This window comes from Phyllostomus hastatus, unplaced genomic scaffold (assembly GCF_019186645.2).
Source record: "Phyllostomus hastatus isolate PE091 unplaced genomic scaffold, TTU_PhHast_1.1 phas_contig_58, whole genome shotgun sequence".
Taxonomy (NCBI): Eukaryota; Metazoa; Chordata; class Mammalia; order Chiroptera; family Phyllostomidae; genus Phyllostomus; species Phyllostomus hastatus.
Window position 1 is genome coordinate 52,732,902 of NW_025333916.1, and position 19,836 is coordinate 52,752,737.

The following is a 19,836-nucleotide window of genomic DNA, read 5'->3' on the forward strand; positions in this document are numbered from 1 at the left end:
TTTTGTAAATTCCCTCTCCCACGGGCGGCAATTTCTGAAAGGCCAATAAAACATGGAAGCTTCTTTCTCATCCCTCAGAATGGCAAACAAACCTAATATTTAAGGAAGCTTCAAGTAATATTTTCCAATCTTCTATCAAATTTCAAGGCCAAGTACTGTACACAGATTGTTCAAAACCCCAAGTACACTAGCTCTCCGAGGAGGAGGAGAGCTGAAGAGCTGCTGGTGGAGAACTTGTATCTCTAGCAATACAGCGGTTCTCGAACTTCAGTGTTCGTCGGAACCCTTGCGGGGCTTGGTACATGCGCAGGGCCGGGCCCTAGCCCCCGAGTGTCTGACTCCGTACGTCTGGAGTAAGGACCAGGGACTGGCCTTCCTGGTGAGTCCCCTGGTGACGCAGATGCTGCAGGTCTGGGGGCTGCCCTCCAGAACCACTGCATTACAGCAACTTGACCACTACGCATGTCTGCTAGGGACCAACCTATTTTGGCAAATGAGCATCAATGCAACTGGATCCAGCTTACAAAGGAGAGTATTGTATCATTAGGCAGGTGCTCAACATACTAATGGGCCTTTAACAACTGGCAGGGAACAAATATAAAAAGAGTCATTGGAATAATCATCTCCAACAACTGTGGGTAATTTTATATTAATAAAATATTTCTAAAGTACGATGAATTAATGCCATTTATTACTGTAAGGCCTCTGATGAGAGAGTTCAGTCACTAGTGATTATTCTGATTATATATAGCATACATATGTATATAACAATATGTATATATAAGTACATACATATATACACATATATGCACATGTATGTGTATCTCCAAGGTAAAATAGAAATAAAAGCAAAGAACAGTAAGAATTTTTAAACCAACTGGGGAACAGGATGTCACCACGTGTAAACCTCTTTAAATCTAAAATCTTGAGTGAAAAGTTATCACACTGCACTGAAGTTTTAATGCATAATACGTTTTATGCAATCTGAGTCAAAGCCTTCAGTTTCCAAGGCCCAAATCAGTTACCATTTAGCAGTGCTAATTCGCTATCCACTCCACCTTGTAGCGAGCCCAGACCTGCTCCCACAGTTTCCCTGAGAGCAGGCAGGCGGATATGCTAGAGCCAACACGAGCTTTGAACACCACTTTCTGGGAGAAGAGGGGGGACCACACTGCAACCACACAGCCAGGTCTTCTGCGGTGTAAGGAAGATGGTCCCAGTCCCGCCCCATCCCAGACCACAGAAATGCATCAGCGTGTGGGACCCTTTCACTACTTGTTCCAAACTTTCCCCGTTCAGACACCCAGCTAACAGTCCCAAGGCCACTGAAGGGAATCTAAGGATAAAAGCAGGAGGGGAGAAAAGGCAAACTGAAGCAGCACGAACGCCAGGAGCTACAGCGGCGCTGCAGCCCAAGGCCACACTCACCTGCAGTGGGTGGAGAGGGTAATTGAGCCAGACTTCGCGCAGGTCCTGGAAAATGGAGTGGTGCCTTTAATGCTCAAGGGAGCCATTTAACACGCTCTAGAGTGCTAAATAAAATGCCATTATGTGAAATACTGAACTATTTCGGATGCTGACTCCACTTATTGCAAATTCAATAGTGCTAGCAAACTAATTTTTTTTTAAAGTGTACTCACCACTCAAACTGCCTACAGTGACTCTAATTAGCCTATTAAGCTGGGGAGGACAGGAGCCACCTCCGGCCCCAGGAGTCAAAGACGCCTTTTAAAACTAAGTTACACATTTGCTTAACCTAATACACTGGATCGAGTTGCTACTTTAATCATATTTTTTACTTTGCCGTTCCCTGGAAATGTGCATCAGCTGTGCCTTTTGTAATTAAAACTCATCTCAAATGTCCTTTATTTCAGGTACTCATTCATTATCGTGAGCTGTTTCAAGTGGAGTGAAAAACATCCCTAGTACCTAGTCCCTAAACTCTCAGATCAGTAAGCCCGTACTGTTTACTAGGAGTCACTACAAATGTTTACTTAAAAAATGGGAATGAGTGAATTTTACGGAGAAGCCCACTGCATTATTTTATCCACTGAGTGAAATCTAAAGGCAGTTCCAATGGGAACTTCCTGAGGATTAGAGGGTTTTTCCCTCAGTTTTAGACTCTAGGGAGCCTCCAACAGAATCTACTTTCTGGCCTTGATGCTAAGTTTTTGAAACAAATAACAAGAGTTTCTTCTTAAAGAAGAAAAATGCTTCTTTAAATGTGGGGGTAGGGAGAAGCATAGAAAAATTCACGATCACTGGTGACACAGTAATGAAGGAAAAGGAAACACCCGCCACTTTTGTGTAACTTGCATCTTAATAAAATACACTTAGGTGGTGTTTTTACTGGCTAATATTTTAAAAGTGCTCAAGTAGCAAGCTGTTCTTTTCAGGCATTTTAAAGGACTTCTCTTAACCAACCAAATAACCTTTCCCTTCAATTCTCTGTGGCATGAATGACACTGAACATCACTCCCTTCTTGCGACTTTCTCTTGCTCTCGCAGTACTTCTTCTTCCTCCTGCACCCAAAGGCACACCCAGCAGACTTCAGCCCCTCTCCTGACCTCTTCACCACCTGCCCCTCCGGGGAGCTCCCCGCTCCCACTACTTGAGCTCCGCCCTCCATGTGGAGGGCTTGCTCACCTCTGCCGCAGCATGGGCCTGGGCCTCTCGTTCAAGCCGCAAGTCCTAACTCTTCATGCCTTAAGGAGCATCTTTTACTTCGCACCCAAGTGACCAAATAGTAACTTTTCGCCTTTCCTTAAACCAGGGAGGATGGTGTCAGGGAAGACCTCGGGCTCCAGAGTCAGGCAGCCTGGGTATGATCCTGACTCCTCGGTGGTGGCAGTCACTCACCCTCTCGGAGCCTCCCTTTCCTCGAGCGTGACAAAAGATAACCACAGCACCTACTGCAAAGCATCCTCTGATGAGCAGGAACTCAAAACGCGAAACCCGGTGCTGGCACACAGAAAATACTGCCACTAATACTGAGGATACTAACAGTAAACAGCTATCTCTGCCAATCAACTCCAATCTCCAAAGCTCAAAATGTTCAGGGGCTTCGTGATCCACCTTTCTCCTGTGTGTTTTACACTCACAAACACTGCGGCCTCTCCTGTGACGCCTGCTGCCACCCGCCTTGGTGTAAGAGCTTAACGCATGACTCACAGGGAGACTCCTTCACCTGCGCCCACCTCCTCAGTCTGCCCTGCGCGTGGAGAGAAGGTCTCACTGCACCTCGGGGTCGGAGGAAAATTCCTAGAAAGCATCTAGACTGTTCTACCCTGTATTCGTTTCTAGGCAAAGCCTCTACCTTCAGTTTGCTCTTATGGAAAATGCTCACTGCCTCGTGGGACATTTGTTCATGTGTATTTTTATTGAACACCTGTTATGTATTAGCTTACTAAGATGAATAGACACTATCCCTGTCCTCAGAGAAGCCTCGTGGAGAAGAATAAAAGTGAGTGAGTGCAATTCAATAAACTCTGATAAGTTCTGTAATAGTGACATACACTAAGTGCTAGGAAAATGCTGGCTGGGGGTGTCAGGCAGAGCTTTAAGAGAGGCTGACTCTTCGGATGTAGTCAGAAGCACACGAGGAATTAAGGAAATAGCAGAGCGAGAGAACTGAAGACACGGCACCATAAATGCACAAATAAGGCTGAAAGCATACAGGCACGGAAGGGTAAGTGGCAGAGCACAGAGGACTTTAGGGCTGTGTTGTTACACGTTTGTCCGAGTCCACAGGATGCGCCACCCCACAAGCCAACCCTGACGTGGACTGAGGGGTGTGCGGGACTGTGCGGGTCAGTGTTCTCGGACTCTAACGGATGTACCACCCACGGTCGGGGATCGTGAAAAAATGGGGGAGGCCATGCATGTGTGGGGGCAGAGACTAGATGGCAAATGTGGTGCCTTCCTCTCAGTTTTACTGGGACATAAAACTGCTCTTTAAATTTTTTTTAAATTAAATAAAAAGGTAATTCCTAGAACGGCACAGAGGGAGTACTAAGAAAGGAGATGGGAAAAATAAGTGGGAGTCGAATTATGAACACTATTAAATGCCGTGCTGGGTGGTGTGCGGTGCGGCCTTTGGCAGGCAGTAAAGAAATCAAAGATTTTAGGGCCAGAAAGCCCATAATCAAATCTGTGCATCAGAAAGAAGACAGTGCGACATGCCGCAGGGGTGACCGACTGGAGTGGCGGGGACGGCCACCGGCAGCGGGAGAGCCAGGGCGAACCAGCTCGAGAGGTGCCAGGAACAGGACTGACGGGAGTTCGCCGCTGAGAGGAGGCAGGGAGAAAAGGATTAAGGATAAAAAAAAAAAATCCTAAGGATTCTGGTTTAGATCATAAAAATAAAGAAGTACGTTTTGAGGTGAAGTGATGAGTGTTTATGAAACACCTATATGAACCTGCCCAGCAGCAATTTGAAGACACTTTTTCCAGTTTCTAGACACAGGGACAGATATGTAAAAACAAGAAAAGGATGGGGAGTGCGAGAACAGGAAAGTGTTCACGGTCACTGCCGCCTCTCTTCCTAAGAGTGCCGCTGGGGTGATGCAATGGAAACCTCAGCCCTGAAAGGACTGGGCACGCCGAGATGGATACACACACCGGAAAACACAGAACCGACACAGGCTCTCTGGGGCTGAAAGAGTAAAAGCCAGTTCAGGCTGAGAAAGAGAAAATGTCCCTGCTATTACAGGGCTGGGAGGACAACACAGATAAAGCCGGCTGCAAGGTCACTGGGAAACCAGGGTTCCCTCAAGGTCGGGCAGCAGCTGTAAAATGCCAGACGACCCCCCTTTGGAGGCTACTGCCTTCCTGCCAGCGCCACCCTCTGACTGGCTTCACCTTGTCTTCCACCTTAAATAAAGATCACTGGCGGCACTCAGCTGCTGAACTGCCCTCAGCTCCTGACAGTGCCCAATCCCAAATTAATCCCTGGCTGTTTGTAATCCGGCCTGAGACAAGGCAACCAAGTCAGAACAGATCCCTGGCCCCGGCAGCGTCAGCCAGCACCAGCCCGCACCAGCCCAGGCTCGGCGAGAACACCCCTTCCCTCTGAGGAGTGCCTGCCCGCCCTGCGTGGAGTCAGTGATTCTCTGTTGGCTTACAGGTCTGTCCCTGGCTGTGCTGGGCTGATTAGACTTTCACAGTACCATCACTGGGGAAAAAAAAAGTACAAAGGTTCACCAACGTCTCTGCCCTGCTACGACTAATAGATGTAAGTAAACCAACGTGCAGATGTCAGATGAGTCAGGGTGTCCGGGCGTGCACAGGGGAACACGCGGGAGTGGGAAGAAGACCGTCCCCCGCTAAGCCCCGCCTCACTTCCCCGGGGGGCACGCTGGAATGACTGCTGAGCCTCAGCCCTGCCGTCCGTCAGACGGTGTTCAGGCTCTGCTTTCTCCTTCAGTCACTTATTCATTTCATTCCTTTAACGAGTGTTTATTAAACACTGCGCATGCCAGCATTGCACTCGGTACTGGAAATAGAAGACAAACTTGCTAAGTAGACGAGTGGGAGAGGAGCAGTTTAGAGAGAGAAAAGGATCTAAACAAAAACTGATGCAATTAAGCACACAAGGTGTGAGGCTGTATTTAGCGCAGGAGAGCGGGAGGAGCGGGGCAGACGGGGAGGGCAGACAAGACGGGGCAAAGGCAGCGAGCAGGCAGGGGAGGGGACAAAGCTAAGGTGTCGGGGCGCGCAGAGGCGAGGCTGCAAGGAGGAAACGAAATAAAGAGGTTGCTGACACTGCCAACCAAGGAGAACTCAGGCGAGAATAAAGATATTTTCAGATGTGAGAAAAGGACGTAAAACCCACGCCGCCGTCTGCTGCGGATGTCAGTCGAGACGCACGCGTGTTCACGGGCGCAGGACAAATCTGGGGACAGGAGCTTCTGGGGACAGGAGCTTCTGCGGACAACGTCCCGTCAGGAGGACCATTCAAACACACAGAACCATCACATATCTGTGAAAACAGACTTCTAAAACACCACACCCCCAGGTACGAATATCCTCCAGGTCCTGTATCTCAAAACTGTTGACTCTTGTTTTTGAGCTCCCCTAAGTAATACAGTAATAACATCTGACAGCCACTTAAGCTGAAGGCCGCACCGAAGCTTAGAGCACTGGCTTCCGTGTTCTTTATTGTTCCGGGAGGGCTATTTCATTCAATTATAATGACATTTCAATTTGGAATACAGAGCTGCCTCTCCCTTTAAATGTCCAATTGACTTGTTTTGGTACAAAAAGCATCCAGTGTGCTCTATTACATGCAGGATTAAAAGGGTAGCTCGAGCAATATTCATAGCTTAATACTTTAGTAACAACAGAAACTATTTCGGAATCTATCATTTTTTCTTAAACTATAATTTGCTTTTTTAAAAAAAAAAAACACTTCCATACTCTTTATTCATGACCCTACCAGAAGCTCCCTATGAACTTTCTTAAACATACATTTATCTAGTCTGCTTAATTTACATAAAAACAAATCCTAAACAGAGAAGCCAAAAGGCTAGCGCTTCCACTAAGCCTGCATGGGGTAGGTTCCCCACGACGACAAAACAGGAAAATCATAATTAACTCCGAGACACTTCAAAATCAGGCAAAGTCCTATTCTATTTGTATTCGCATCCCATTTACGAGTAGCCGGGAGGGAAGGCCACGGGAGACAGGCTCCTCCTGCGCATGGCCACAGACCTCCCCCATCTGCAGCAGAGCCAGCGGAGCTGTTTCGGGTGTACTTGCTTCTCCTGCACTCTCTCTCTCTACGGCACAAGGACTAACTGATAGGAAACTGTCTGTGACGGCGTGTAACCGAGAACCAAAGGAGTCGTGATAAATACCGGGTCGTTAAAGAGCAAGCGTCCAAATAACTGTTTGGCTTCCTCCAGGCTTCCCTCCAAGTACACCGCTCCTACACGAGAGGAAGAGCATGCCCAAAGGGAGGCTGTGTTAATATTCAGAGAAAATCACATCCCAGTAACACAAAGACAAGCCAGAACCCACTCACAGAAATTACTGACCAGATCAGAAGCAATTGTTTGAAGGTAGCGTTTGTCCTCTTTTGTATTGTTTTGTAGTATAAATAAGACTGAAATATGAAATCCAATTGACTAAAATCTAATCTAATATTGTAAGTAAAAGAGGACAAATATGAACTATCATATAAGGAATGGGTATAAACCTCACTGTGCATAAGTACTTGACAGAAATGTCATGTTTTATTTCCTATATTTATAGTCTGTGGTTAAGACCACAGATAAAACCTGAGTTCAGATCAATGAAGGTTTCTGCAAATAAAAATCAGGACCAACTTTACCTTTAGTTTGAAACAATTATTTAAAATGTTTTAAATAGTTAAGCACTGTACACACATTTGCCATTAGTCACAGCCAGTAAGTACTACAGTAACATTTTAATTGCATATCAAATAACTCTGGAACAGGGTAATCATATATTCTTGAAACCATATTTTTATATCTGTCTTCAGAAAGGCCATTTTCATGGAAAATATTAAGGCACTGAATCACTAGAGCTTTCAGTGACCAAATACAGGTATTATCTGTCGATATTTGCAGTAAGAACAGCAGCAGCAGCAGTAGGCCAGACCCTGGGCTGGGTCTCTGATCTCAAAGAGATGACGGAGGGGCAGTGAGGACCGGGCTGGGATCTCAGGGATTCTGCCGCCAAGCAAACTGAACAGGACGGAAGCCAATGTCTTTGAAGACCTGGGACCATCTCTGCTTATTGTAACAGTGGATTGTAAATCAGGGTCAGACTCCACCTCGCTCTCGGCTGCCCCTCACTGGAAGAGTACAGTGTATGAAAACCAGATTTGCCAGAATAATACAGCATGTTTTTAACCTGCTGAAAAAAAAAATCTCCAGATCATTAAAGAGTAAGCATCCAAATAACTGTTTGGTATTCAAAATCAAGAACAGATTTTGAAGTGGTCGGTTTGGGGGCACTTCTGCCTTGGGCACGTGCAAAGCATTTCCACATTCTTCACTTCCTGGGAGCCTCAGTGCATGGGCGTTAAAGCGGAATTACAGGACTTAGGCTCATAGTAGTGACCCGGGGTAAGGTAAATGCACCTTTGCTCTGCACTGGATGCTGCAGGACTGCATAATACCATCCTTCCAACGACTCTGGGTGCTAAGTAATACACCCTCCATGTCCTCGATGAGGAAACTGGAGCTCAAAGAGATTCAGTAACTTGGTGAAGACACAAAGCTGAGAAATGATGCAAGAGGGAACGGAATCATGTCTGCCCAGCTCTGCAGCCAACTGCAACCCTGACTGTCAAAAAGATGATGTGTGCCGAGAGCAGTAATTCCATGTGACAAATGCTGAAAATACAACATATTTGTGGGGGAAAAAGACATAGCTGTGAACAGACTGGATCATTATTAAACATCCCCTTGCCACTGTCATCAGCATCAAACTATAATGGGAAGCTTTTATACTCATGTTCAAAGGAAGAGGGCAAAACTGATAAGGAAGTACAAAGGCCTTTGAAAAGTAAAATGTACTCAATCATTCACCCAAAAAAAAAATCAAAGGATTGTCAATCTACTGTAACATTTCATTGTAAAGCGCACTTGCAGTCACCAGCTAATTGATGTTCGTGACTTTCCTGTACCAACGGCAAAAACACTGAGGAAGGAAAGTATCTGCATCAGTCTTGCTTCAGGAGAATAAATAATAGCTATATAGACTCGAGCCCCGAGGTTTAAAAAAATGCCATGTTTTCAAGATGTTTAAATCAAAAAATCTTGTAGATTGTTTAAAATGCGATCAAAAACAGTATCAGGGCCTCACCAACAACCCAGTTAATGTTTATGTATGGATGTGATTCAGAATGAAATCTGGAAAGTGATCCATTTCCATGTTAATTCACTTCAACTCCACTCAGCACAGAGGTCTGAGCGTGTCCACGACGTCCAGCGGCGTCAGGCCCCGGGACTGAGACGAGGAAGTGGGACTCTGCCCTGGAGGGACTGCAAACGCTGCGTGCAATGAGGCCGGTCTTTTCCTAGGGACCTTACGTGCTTTAGGGACCAGTCATCCTGTCCCAAGTCCCCACCCTGAATTCTATGTGCTCTCCAGACATTTCAGACGTGCAAGAAAAGATATTATATAAAAAAAAGAAATTACCTATTAATGCTTCGAAACAATTGGCCATTGCATGGCGAAGATCTGATTCTCTACAAAGGTCAGGTCCATGGGCATAGAGCATAAATCGATCCAGTTCAAGTTTCTAGAAAATTCAAAATGATAAAAAGAAAGTAGTTGACAAAATCCTAACTGTAATAACTCTGTAACTCCTAAGGGTTAAGAGTTATGGTTACAAATCCACTAGCCATGTCAGTACATATTATTAAGAAAGTTTAGTCTACTACTCATCAGGAACACTTACATATGGTTCAGCTCTGACAAACCCTGACCCTTCCCCAATCAGGCTTCCATGAAGTCTATTCCAAGTTCAGACCAAGTAGTGGCCCGGGCTGGAATAAGACCTTGCTAAAGGACCATGAGCCTTCGCCTCTCCCAGTACGTCCAGGGAGACACAGACCCAACCCAAAGTTAACCTGTTGGACCCCAGAGTTCTGCAGTGCTGATAATGTTGGCGCCGTACAGAAGAGACTTGTATGTGGGAGAGTAAGTGGGGGCCCTCAGAAGACTTCAAAATGCCTTATATCTCTAAATCCTTTCTTTTGAATTCAGTAAGGATTGGGGGGGGGGGTCCCTGCATCTTTGTACTTTGTCCCCTTCTCCACACTCACCTTTTTGAAGGCTCGGTGAGATCTCACCAGGATGGATTTATTTCAAGGGCTCTGGGAATACTGTTTGGAATGAATTATGTTTCCTTTCTTATTTGGCCTCAGAAAAGTTTACAGCCAAATTTGTGGCCCAGACCTAGAAATTGTGTAGCACTTATGAATACGTCCATGTATACTAACCTTACCTCTGGCTTCATTTTACCGTCTTATCCATATTTTCCTTTACTTTGAGTTCGGTACCTACTTATTTCTTATCCTACTGTATTATAATATACAAATCAATTCAAGTCCTTCTAGAACTAGACAGAGAATGTACTTTTTAAATAAAACTCCTGAGATCAAATTAATAGAAATCATAATTCTTTCCATAAAAGGAGATGCAACATTGCACAAGCATGCACTAATGCTGTTTCCATTACCACGCTATTCAATTCAGAAGATACTAGGCAATAACACGCCACGTAATATGGAATAAGACACAAGCCAATGAGCAATCTAGGACAATATGAGTCTCAGATAAAACATACTCAGATTTTGTATATCTCAGTATACATGCTAAAAATATCCATATCCATTTATATTGGGAAAAGGCAGAGACAATAAAAACCAGACATATATGCTATCAGTACCTTGTATTGCTAGGAATGCATAAGCATAAAATATAATCAAATGAGAGTTTCGGCTACCACAATGCAACAGCAGAAAACACCTCTTAAAAACTGATCCCCAAGTCAGGAGTTTAGAGTATGTAAGTTTCATCTGTTTCACACCGCCACTGGGAAAATCCAGTTGTGTGCTAGCTCCACAGCCCTGCTTAAGAGTAGACTACAAGCCATATTTTATATTATAAACAACTATTTTGGAGCACTATGAATCTTCCAATACCTCATAATCCCTGCTCCATATCCTTATTTTTTTCATGTAGGCATTGGGGAAACTTTTAAAAACGAGAGTGATGTTCAATTATGCATGTGTTAACATGTTCATTTGCCTAAAGAGTTAACTTCAAGTTTTCCCAACATTCTCCAAGGGGACAGCAGCCCTCCATCAAGTTCTCGCCTCCCAAATGGTTAGGAACCACTGGCCCAGACAGAAGCAGAGCATGACCACCATGGCCTCCTGCTGGAGCAGACAGGTGCGGAGTACGATGGGAATGCTGGATGTTGTGTCAAGGAAGGTCATACAGAAACCCCTGAAGGGAGAACCACCCCCCACCGTAACTCATGGCTTTGTAAAGCTCCCCTCATAACTCCCCTCATAACTCATGTGTTACGTTACACCTCTGGTCCATGCTATAGCGATCTCCCACACTTTGTAAATATCCTCCCTAAAACTTTCTGGAAAATAATTATGCAATTCCGTTATATCTGAAACTAGAAAGAAAATGGTGGGGGTGGGGGGTTGAAAATCTATTTATTAACAAGTATTTCCAGTGGACATTTATGTGGACTACCGGGAAGCAGCCTGACAATTTAATCAACTGAACACTGAAGCAGTTTCAGAGTTGAAGAATTTTATTCACTGTGAGGCTGCTAAAACCAAGTTGGCATATCTGTTGCCCATGGCTTTTCATTAAGGCATCATTATTTCCATTCTCAAATGCCACCGAAGCTGGGTCAAAGCCTACCACTGTAGCGATGCTGCCGCCACCGCTGCTGCTACATAAAATACAACAATGCACTCTTGCTAACACAAAAACCACAGGATAAAGTTAACCCCATTCTAAATGTAATTAATGCCTTGGCAAGATCAAATTAAGGAGTCAGTCATAGAGTAGGTTTTACATAGTGATTTCTATCAAATTCCAACAGTTATTAACAAAATTTCTAAAAAAAAAACAATAAAAATTACTTAAGACACAAATCAAGGAAAATTTGCAAAATCTTTTTCAGTGGATCATCAGGGTTGGGGGATTTAAGCCATGGTTCACCCTGTTGTTGAATACATCCACAGGCCTATACAATGTAATGATTTATAGTGAGAACAGTGGTAGCAGCAATGAAAGCAGCTAATTCCTTCTAACTCATTCACATGTTTGGGGGATTACTGGGACGAACAGGCGTTGTGCCAAGCCCTTTATAAACCAAGTCATTAACTCAAATGATAACCAAATGATAACGTCCTAGAGTCCTCACAGTGACTCTGCGTGGCAGATGCTAACGCCGTCTCCATTGTACAGATGAGAAAGCAGAGGCCCGGAGGAGAGACAACGACCTGCCTTGGCCCCCAGTCTGTAAGAGGAGGGAGGGGTGCGGACCGAATCCCAAGGGCCAAGGCAAGTGCCCGTGTTCACTCTGCCATGACTCACTGTAAGACACCGCCAGAGACAGGTACATCAAATGAGCTCATGTAAGTGAGGTGCCCACCACGAGTCTGAATCCAGCCAAAGGTTCTGTTAGTCCCTCAGCCAAGTCAGTGTGGCCAGCTGGACAGCTTAAACCCTAAATCTTAATTAATGAGATCTGTAATTTGGGGGGATTCTCAAAGATCTGTAAAGTATCCCCTCTGAATACAAATGGCCTGGAGTATTCCATTCAAATCTTGTTAAATTCTGCTTGTTAAAATAAATTAAAAACGTGCAATACAGAAACATTACACAAAGGAAAATACAAAAGAAACTCCATTTTTGGGTTCTGCTCTCATGTTCCTTCCCCCCAAATGCATAACTGTTTATGCACATCTGTCAGATTTTTCCTTCTCTTATTAAGTTACCTCACCATGGAGTTCATTAGCTGCTGGGGAAACTCACAAAGGTAACGGAACTAGTAAGACTGAATCCTTAAAACCCTTAGAAAAAAATCTTTCCTGGTCTGTAAAATATTAAACCCTTAACACACACGAGCTAAAGAGCCCCTTATTCAAATGCGAGCTGTGCGCGGACTGAAGAAGAGGGCGTCGGGTCCACTGCAAGTGCGCCGGGTGCCGGACGTACCTTCGCTAGCATGGCCAGGTGCTGGTTCTGGACAATGGCGGTGCGGTAAGTCGCTAGTCCTCCTTCTTCCAGACTCGGAAACAAATAGTACAAGTGGACGCTGCAGAAAAAGCACGTCAGTAAATACGTGTCACAACGTTGGGCCTGTGGCTCTGAGTCACAGACACGGGCCGGGCACCAAGGACCCATGCAACAACGGTACAGCTGGGCTGAACGACACTGAAATGTCTGACTGAAAACGTCTGGGCATTACACAGAAAGCACAGTGCGGCGGAACGTGCCAAAGCCCAAGCGGCGCCATTCGCTCCTATTTCCACATGTATTTCTGTTGAAAGGTTTCTCTGAAGTCTGAGCAATCTGTCACACACTGCTCAGAGCAAACCTGTCAGAATCAAGCTGCGTCTGGAAATGAACACTTTTCTAGGACTGGACTTCGAGCGGCCCCTGGAGAGGAGCCTGGGAAGCCCCGAACAGGGCAGCAGTGGCCCCGCATTCTTCACGGGGACAGACAGGGCCGGGATCGTAACACAGAGAGGCACCTGTGGCCGGCAGCGCCATGAGAACGAGCCTGAAGGGCCGACTAGGAAAGTGTGGGGACAGGGAAGAAGGCCCCAACACTGGGAATGCCAGTCTGGGCCACAGCAGCAGCGGGGGTCTCCTCGGGCTCACACCAGGAGAGCCACTGAGTCCGTGGAGTCCTGTCGTGCCCCCTCTCCCCCCAGACAGGCTTGGAGAGCCGCCCCTTTGGCTCAGTGTGTCCTTTTTTGGAAAAAGAAGTGACCCAAAGAGAATAAAAATAGCTCAAGACAGTTCCAAGAAAAGTGTGTGTTATCTCCCTTTAAAAGAGAAAGTATGTGAGTGTGAAAAAACAAAACACACTTTCCTTCCCGGCTTCCAAATGAAGGACCCTAAAACCCTTCTAGGGAGAAAGCATACACACACACACACACACCAAAATCTCGTCATTAAAATTACTTGTAAGCTTTACTTCCCTAGAGATCAGGAAGAGTGAGAAAGGGATCAAAGACAAATCCTAGAAAATGAAATGACATTTTGAAATATCATCCCTTTCTTTACAAATTGAATAGAAGCTCTGAAGCATCTAGACCAGGCTAGCTGATCTCTTGTGGCTGTAGCAACTTGAACATAAACTTGACAGGACAGAGACACCAGCCTTTCATCTTGTAATCTTGCTCATTACAGCAACAGTGAGTGTAAGTTATCAGGGCCAGAGCCACAGGCACGTGCCTTTAAGCTCCACAGCGGGCACAAAATACAAGATGTTTCAATGGCTTATTTGGCTAATTACAAAGAAGGCAATGTATTAAGTATGTAACCCATAAAATGCAATTAATGGGGAAGGGCAGAGAAGCCCCCTTACCTGGTGAGGAATTCAACAACAGCATCACCCAGGAACTCCAACCGTTCATTGTGATTAATCCTATAGGAAAATTTTTAAGATCCCTTAAAATAGCATGCATTAACATTCCCTCCCTCCCTCCTCAAAGAAAGAACACAGGAGGGTTAGCTCTTTCAGCAATGAAAACACCTCGCTCTGACTGCCATCTTAGCCTAGTGGGAAAGTGAGGGGACGTTCCCTCACACCATGGGGTCCCCAGCTTTCCAACCTAGGGGCTCCCTTCCCTGGGAACCCGATTTCAAGTGAGGCAATAGCACCCTAACAGTTGTGAATCTTTCTGCACTGCTGCCAGGTAGATGAGAGAAAGGAGAATGCATTCTAGTGAGAGAACTGAACACTGATCATCGCAACAGAAAAATCAGGTCATCCGTGGTCCTTCTATGGCCCATACAGGGGTGACTGAATGCTTGCCACTGATGTCAACTGGATCCTTGACACCAGGCTCCCCCTTTCAGAGCGGGTGTGCAGGTCAGTAACGATCACCGGGAAGGTGTGTAGAAAGGTGTGTTAGGTTTACATAACGGCGACTTTAGGGGGAAGTGCTGGGTGCCTGTGAAATATCCCTGCCTTGATAGCTCGAGAGATCTTAATGGTGATGGCTGCAGACAAAGTGGGTGGCTTCTTAGTTTCTACTAAGCATCTCCAAAATACCTTAAAATTCCTGTTGCTAATTGGAAGCAGGTTACAAGCCACGGGCTGTCACAGTTGAGGTCAAACAGAAGGGAAACCAGCAAAGGAGAAGGACTGGCCAGGCAGGTGGGAGGGAAAGGAGGCCAGTGTCATCCTCCAGCCAAGGAGAACACGTTTCAAGAAAGAAACAAGCATGATGAGAAGAAATAGCTGAGGCCACTGGTGGGCAGTCTCTTCAAGTGGTAGACACAGACCTGATTTGACCAGAGTAGGCTGGGAACTAATTGGTTATGTAAAGCCATGAATAAGAAGAATTCCGAGTGCTTGTTTCAGGGCTAGCTACAGAAAGAGAAAATAGGGAGTCCGGGGCTTTACAACAAGAGGAAACCACAAAGAATAGCAATGACAATGGGGAGGAAAAGAGGGCACAGCGAGCCCCTAGGACCCCAGCGGAGAAGGCAAGGGACCAGCCTGGGCCTGAGCAGCCTTCCAGACTCCAGGGCCTTCCTTAAGTGGCTCCGACACGGACCCTCACGGTCTCAACAAATTCAGGAGCTGACTACCAAGTCTAAAGCTTTTGGTGTTGCAGGCCATTCTTTATCTAGCACATCATTTTTATCTGCTTTCAACAGAGATTGAGAACCTACACTGGCCGACACGGGCACCGTACCAGACACACGCAGCCCCTTCTCCCTGGCAGGCGCCCCTGACCCCGCTCCCCCCCTCCCCCCCACTCCTGAATCCTGCTCCAGGACAGGTTGGCTGGGGGGCCGCCCTAACCACCGGGGCGCTCGGGGCTGCTGGCTCACCACACCTCCGTCTATGACAACGTGACGTGGCTATCTTCCAGTGTCGTCTGTTTCACATGTGCCAGTCCAGCTTCCATACTTAAAGGCTCCCTACAGTTTCAGTGTACGTAGGACATTTTTAAACATTTGTCAATTACATGATTCTTGGCTACCATATCATCCACTTGGCATGCTGAGTTCCCTTTTATATTATTTCACATATCTCATCAGTGAGTTTAGTCTTCTACCCTACCAGTCCTCCACATTTTGGAAGTTTAAGAAAAACATTAATGTGACAGGAAAAAACTGGAAAGATGTGAGCCCCAAAGAAGTGATTCCGAACCCCCATGTCAATTTATGGCACTTATTATATGAAAAACACATTCTGGCAAGCCAATAATGGGAAGTGGGGGGATGGGGACAAAGAAAAATTTATGGCTATGTTGAAGAATTCATAATCTAAAAGTTTACTTAAAAAAAGAAAGAAAAATTTGTGGCTATGGTGAAGAATTCATAATCTAAAAGTTTACTTAAAGAAAGAAAAATTTGTGACTATGGTGAAGAATTCACAATCTTAAAGTTTACTTAAAAGAAAAAGAACGAAATAAAGAAAACACGCATCAGGCCTTAAAACGGTAGCAAATCTTTTGTTCCTTATCCCATTGTTTATACTTTCTTTAATCATCCCCATTATAAATACTAGCGAGCTGGAGCTCGAAGATGAGATGTCTACAGAGCAAGTAAACACTCCATTTGTTTCTGAGAACTGAATCAACAGAGGCATTGTGAAATCGAGATGAACTGTAACATTTATATGGTACATTTGGTGTGAGGAATGCAAAGCACTTTACCAAACACAACAAAGAGTCTCCCTGTAACAGTAATTGCTGTAAGATGTCATTTACTTCACGGAGACCATCTTGGATTTGGGCACAGTCCAGGGGCAACTGCTGGAGTGGACAGCAGGGACAGCCTTGCTCACTCCGCCTGCTGAGCCCCAGCGGTGACTGGGGGAGCAGTGCTAGCAGAGGCCTCCAGGCTCAGTCGAACCTTCCGCCCAGCGCAGGAGTCCCTGCTATTCATTTGGTCTATCTCCCTGGCCAGTGCGGGGGCGGTGAGTTGGGGGGGTGGGGGGAGGTGTCACTGGGCTGCTAGATCCGAGACCCACTGGGGCCGTGGGACCCTGGGTAAGAACCTTTGGGATTTAACCTGAAGCGTCAGTAAAGTGTATCAGTAAATCCACTCAGTGGAATTCACACATATTCAATGCATGTTGTTACTGTGTTTTTAATGCAAAGTATTTGTGTATAACTGACTTAAAATACACTTGGCAATTACAATTTCCTTAAGCACAGACACTAATAAATAGTCCGTAGGTGTCTCTCTGTTGGCCCAACAGGTTCTTACACGGTCTGTCCAGCGATGATGCCACCAATCAACACAAAACGAGCCAAGGCCACTTGATTCTCTCGCTTTTCCATTGTCAGGTTTCTGATAATAGACGTATTACTTAAGTACCACCAAGTGCCTAATCTTTCAGGGACCCTTTCTGTGGTAACATCTCACTGGCAATTTGCAGGAGCTGAATACAGCTGAGATTTAGGTGGTTGAGCAGTAAAACTTTCTAAAATTATGGGTGGCGTAGTCACTTAAAATGATGCTGCCATAAAAGTTCATTATTTTGTAGTTTTGATAGGTAGACAGGATTTTATCTATTAATTTTAAGCCTTTGTGACTTTTTGTAAATCCTAGCTGATCCCTAATCAGATTAAGTAAAATACTAACCAGCCATTTAAACCTCTCCTGATAGCTCTGGCTCTGACCACTTTTTACTTTTTATTTTTACTATTATTATTATATCATTATTATTAAGAGGGAAAGGGAAGAAGAGAGGGATAGAAACAATAGAGAAACATCGTTCATCCACCTGCACCCCGACCGGTGAACCAAGCTTACAACCCAGACACGTGCCCTGACCAGGAACCAAACCAGCAGCCCTTCAGTTTGTGTGACGACGCCCGACCAGCTGAGCCACACAGGTCAGTGCACCACAACCCTTTCTAATGCCCCGGTTCCCCAGTTGCTAGCCACCAAGTAAATAACCTCGGATGAAAGCAATATAAAGAATGGCATTCTTTCCTTTAATACTTACTTACTAAGGCCCTGCTCTTTGAAAGACACTGGTTGCGAAAGGAAAGAAAATTAAAAAAGAAAAAACTAAAAGAATAAGACCACAGACATTCAAATGCTTACAGTAGAAAAATCGGCCCACCACGTGATGCTAACACAGGGGAGAACGGAATCTGCACATGAAACAGGGGCCTGCGGGGTGTGGACGGGAAGTCACAGGGTTGTGGGCGTGCCCCAGGCAGCTGTGCAGGAAGGACTGCTGCCCTTCGGGAAAGGAAGGCAGTACGCCCGACAGCGTGGTAAGTACTCCACACCTCACCGGTGTGCGGTGAGCTGCAAGTAGGGAAAGATGTGCCTACAAAAGTGGCCTGGGGCTAAGTCACGGGTGTTGGGACTGGCAGGTGGGGAGGTTCCAACTTATTCAGCAGGTGAGTAAGACTTTACCGAAAGCTTCCAAGCAGGTTACCACTCAGAACTGGACTCGAGGCTCTGCAAACAGCAAGATGACAGCTGCAGTGTGAAGGGAACTGCCAGAGGCCGTCACTGACTGTGCTGCAGGATGGGTGGGGTGGGAGGCGTGGTTTTCAGGGAGAGCCCCTCCTCTCAGCCCTCTGCCCTGGCCCCTTGGCTCGACCACCTTTCCACTGCCACCAGTGCCAGAGCGAAATTTCCCCTACTGACTAGGTCGCTCCATCTCTCCCTTTCTAAAGTCTGAAAGGCTGAGCAAGCTCGCTTGGGAGGAGACACAGCACTGACACTCGCCCTTTGACGGTGCCTGCTTCAGAGGTATGCAAACACTTCCGAAGAACAGAGACTACTGTGTCCCATTTTCTAAGAGCAAACTAAGAAACAAACAGGGGAGAGGGCAAATCGTTGCAAGTGAACTCAATTATTCAAGTGCACAGTATAATACTGACCTATGATCCCAAGCAGCCACCAACCAGAGCTATCCTTAGCCCCACAGCAGTCTTGTGAGTATATTTGTTCTTGACCTCCACTGGCACACTTAACAGAGTTTCTCTTACACAAAGTTATTTATGTTTACAGCACACTTAGGGACTACAGGTAGTCAGGCCTCCTGGTGAGAGGAGCTTTGTCTTACTGGCCTTTGGATCACCTAAAATACCTACAAACTGCCTCCAACTCAGAAAGCACTGGATAAGTGTCTGTAAATTACATTTGTATGAAGCTTCTGAAGTGCAGCTGGCTCCCGGGCTGTGCCCTGCTGGGCAACGCGAGATAGCAACCTGGGAGCAGCAGCAGACCCAGGAGGCTCTTCCTGAACAGAAATTTGAGTCAACTCTTTATCTGCAGAAAGATCAGAGACATAGCAAGAGACTCTCCATAGAAGCACCAAAGGCCAGAAGTCAAAGGGCAAAAGAAACTGTTTATTCTCTGTTGGTGGTCCATGGAAGCTTCAAAAAGAGCAGTTGCTCAGATATCATTCCTTTAGCCACAGTAAGCAAGCCATCTCCTTGCAATGCAACAAAAGAAAACATAAACTGTGAGGTCTGAAAATGTGACGGAAGATGTGATTCACACACTAACAACTGCAGCTGGGGCGGAGGAGACAAGGATCATCTAAACCTGGCCTCCTCCACCACCAGGCATCTGCTCTCAGGCCATTCATTGCCCAGGGTGTTAACGAACTCACACAGGTCTGCACAGTTCCTTCCCGGGTTCTTCAGGGGCTCAAGGCCACCCAAAATAAGAATATTAATATATAAAAGTATCTTTTAAAATCAAGAAATAAAATAAGGAAAGCTAACATAAACTTCTTAACCCATTACATTAGGCCAGTATTCTATGAAAGCAGACAAAAGCATCACAGGAAATGAAAACTATGGAATTGTATCTCTTATGAACACAGACACAAGAATCCTCCACACCAACAAACTAAATTCATAGCATGTAAAGAGTACTACATACCGTGATGAAGTAGGATATACCCCAGGAAAGAAAGATGGGTTTAAAACCCCAAAATGAATTAACCAATACACCATGTGAGTAGAAAAAATGGGGGGGAACCCCACATGATCATCTCAATAAATGCAAAAAAAGCATCTGACAAAATTCAACACACTTGCATAATAAAAACATTAATCGAACTAAGAAGAGAAGGGAACTTCTTCAACCTA

At 45.6% G+C, this 19,836-nt stretch overlaps 1 protein-coding gene across 10 annotated transcripts in view; it reads right to left on the bottom strand.

Annotated features, from left to right (window-relative positions):
- DROSHA (drosha ribonuclease III) overlaps nucleotides 1–19,836 on the bottom strand; it is a 106,032-nt gene that overhangs the window by 20,322 nt on the left and 65,874 nt on the right. For all 10 annotated transcript variants that reach the window (XM_045848184.1, XM_045848180.1, XM_045848188.1 and 7 more), the window contains 5 exons: nucleotides 14,112–14,171; nucleotides 12,731–12,830; nucleotides 9,173–9,275; nucleotides 6,859–6,929; nucleotides 1,429–1,473 (listed from right to left, as the gene is read on the bottom strand). In XM_045848184.1, the coding sequence (XP_045704140.1) occupies nucleotides 1,429–1,473; nucleotides 6,859–6,929; nucleotides 9,173–9,275; nucleotides 12,731–12,830; nucleotides 14,112–14,171 (379 nt within the window). The remainder of the gene's footprint in view (nucleotides 1–1,428; nucleotides 1,474–6,858; nucleotides 6,930–9,172; nucleotides 9,276–12,730; nucleotides 12,831–14,111; nucleotides 14,172–19,836) is intronic.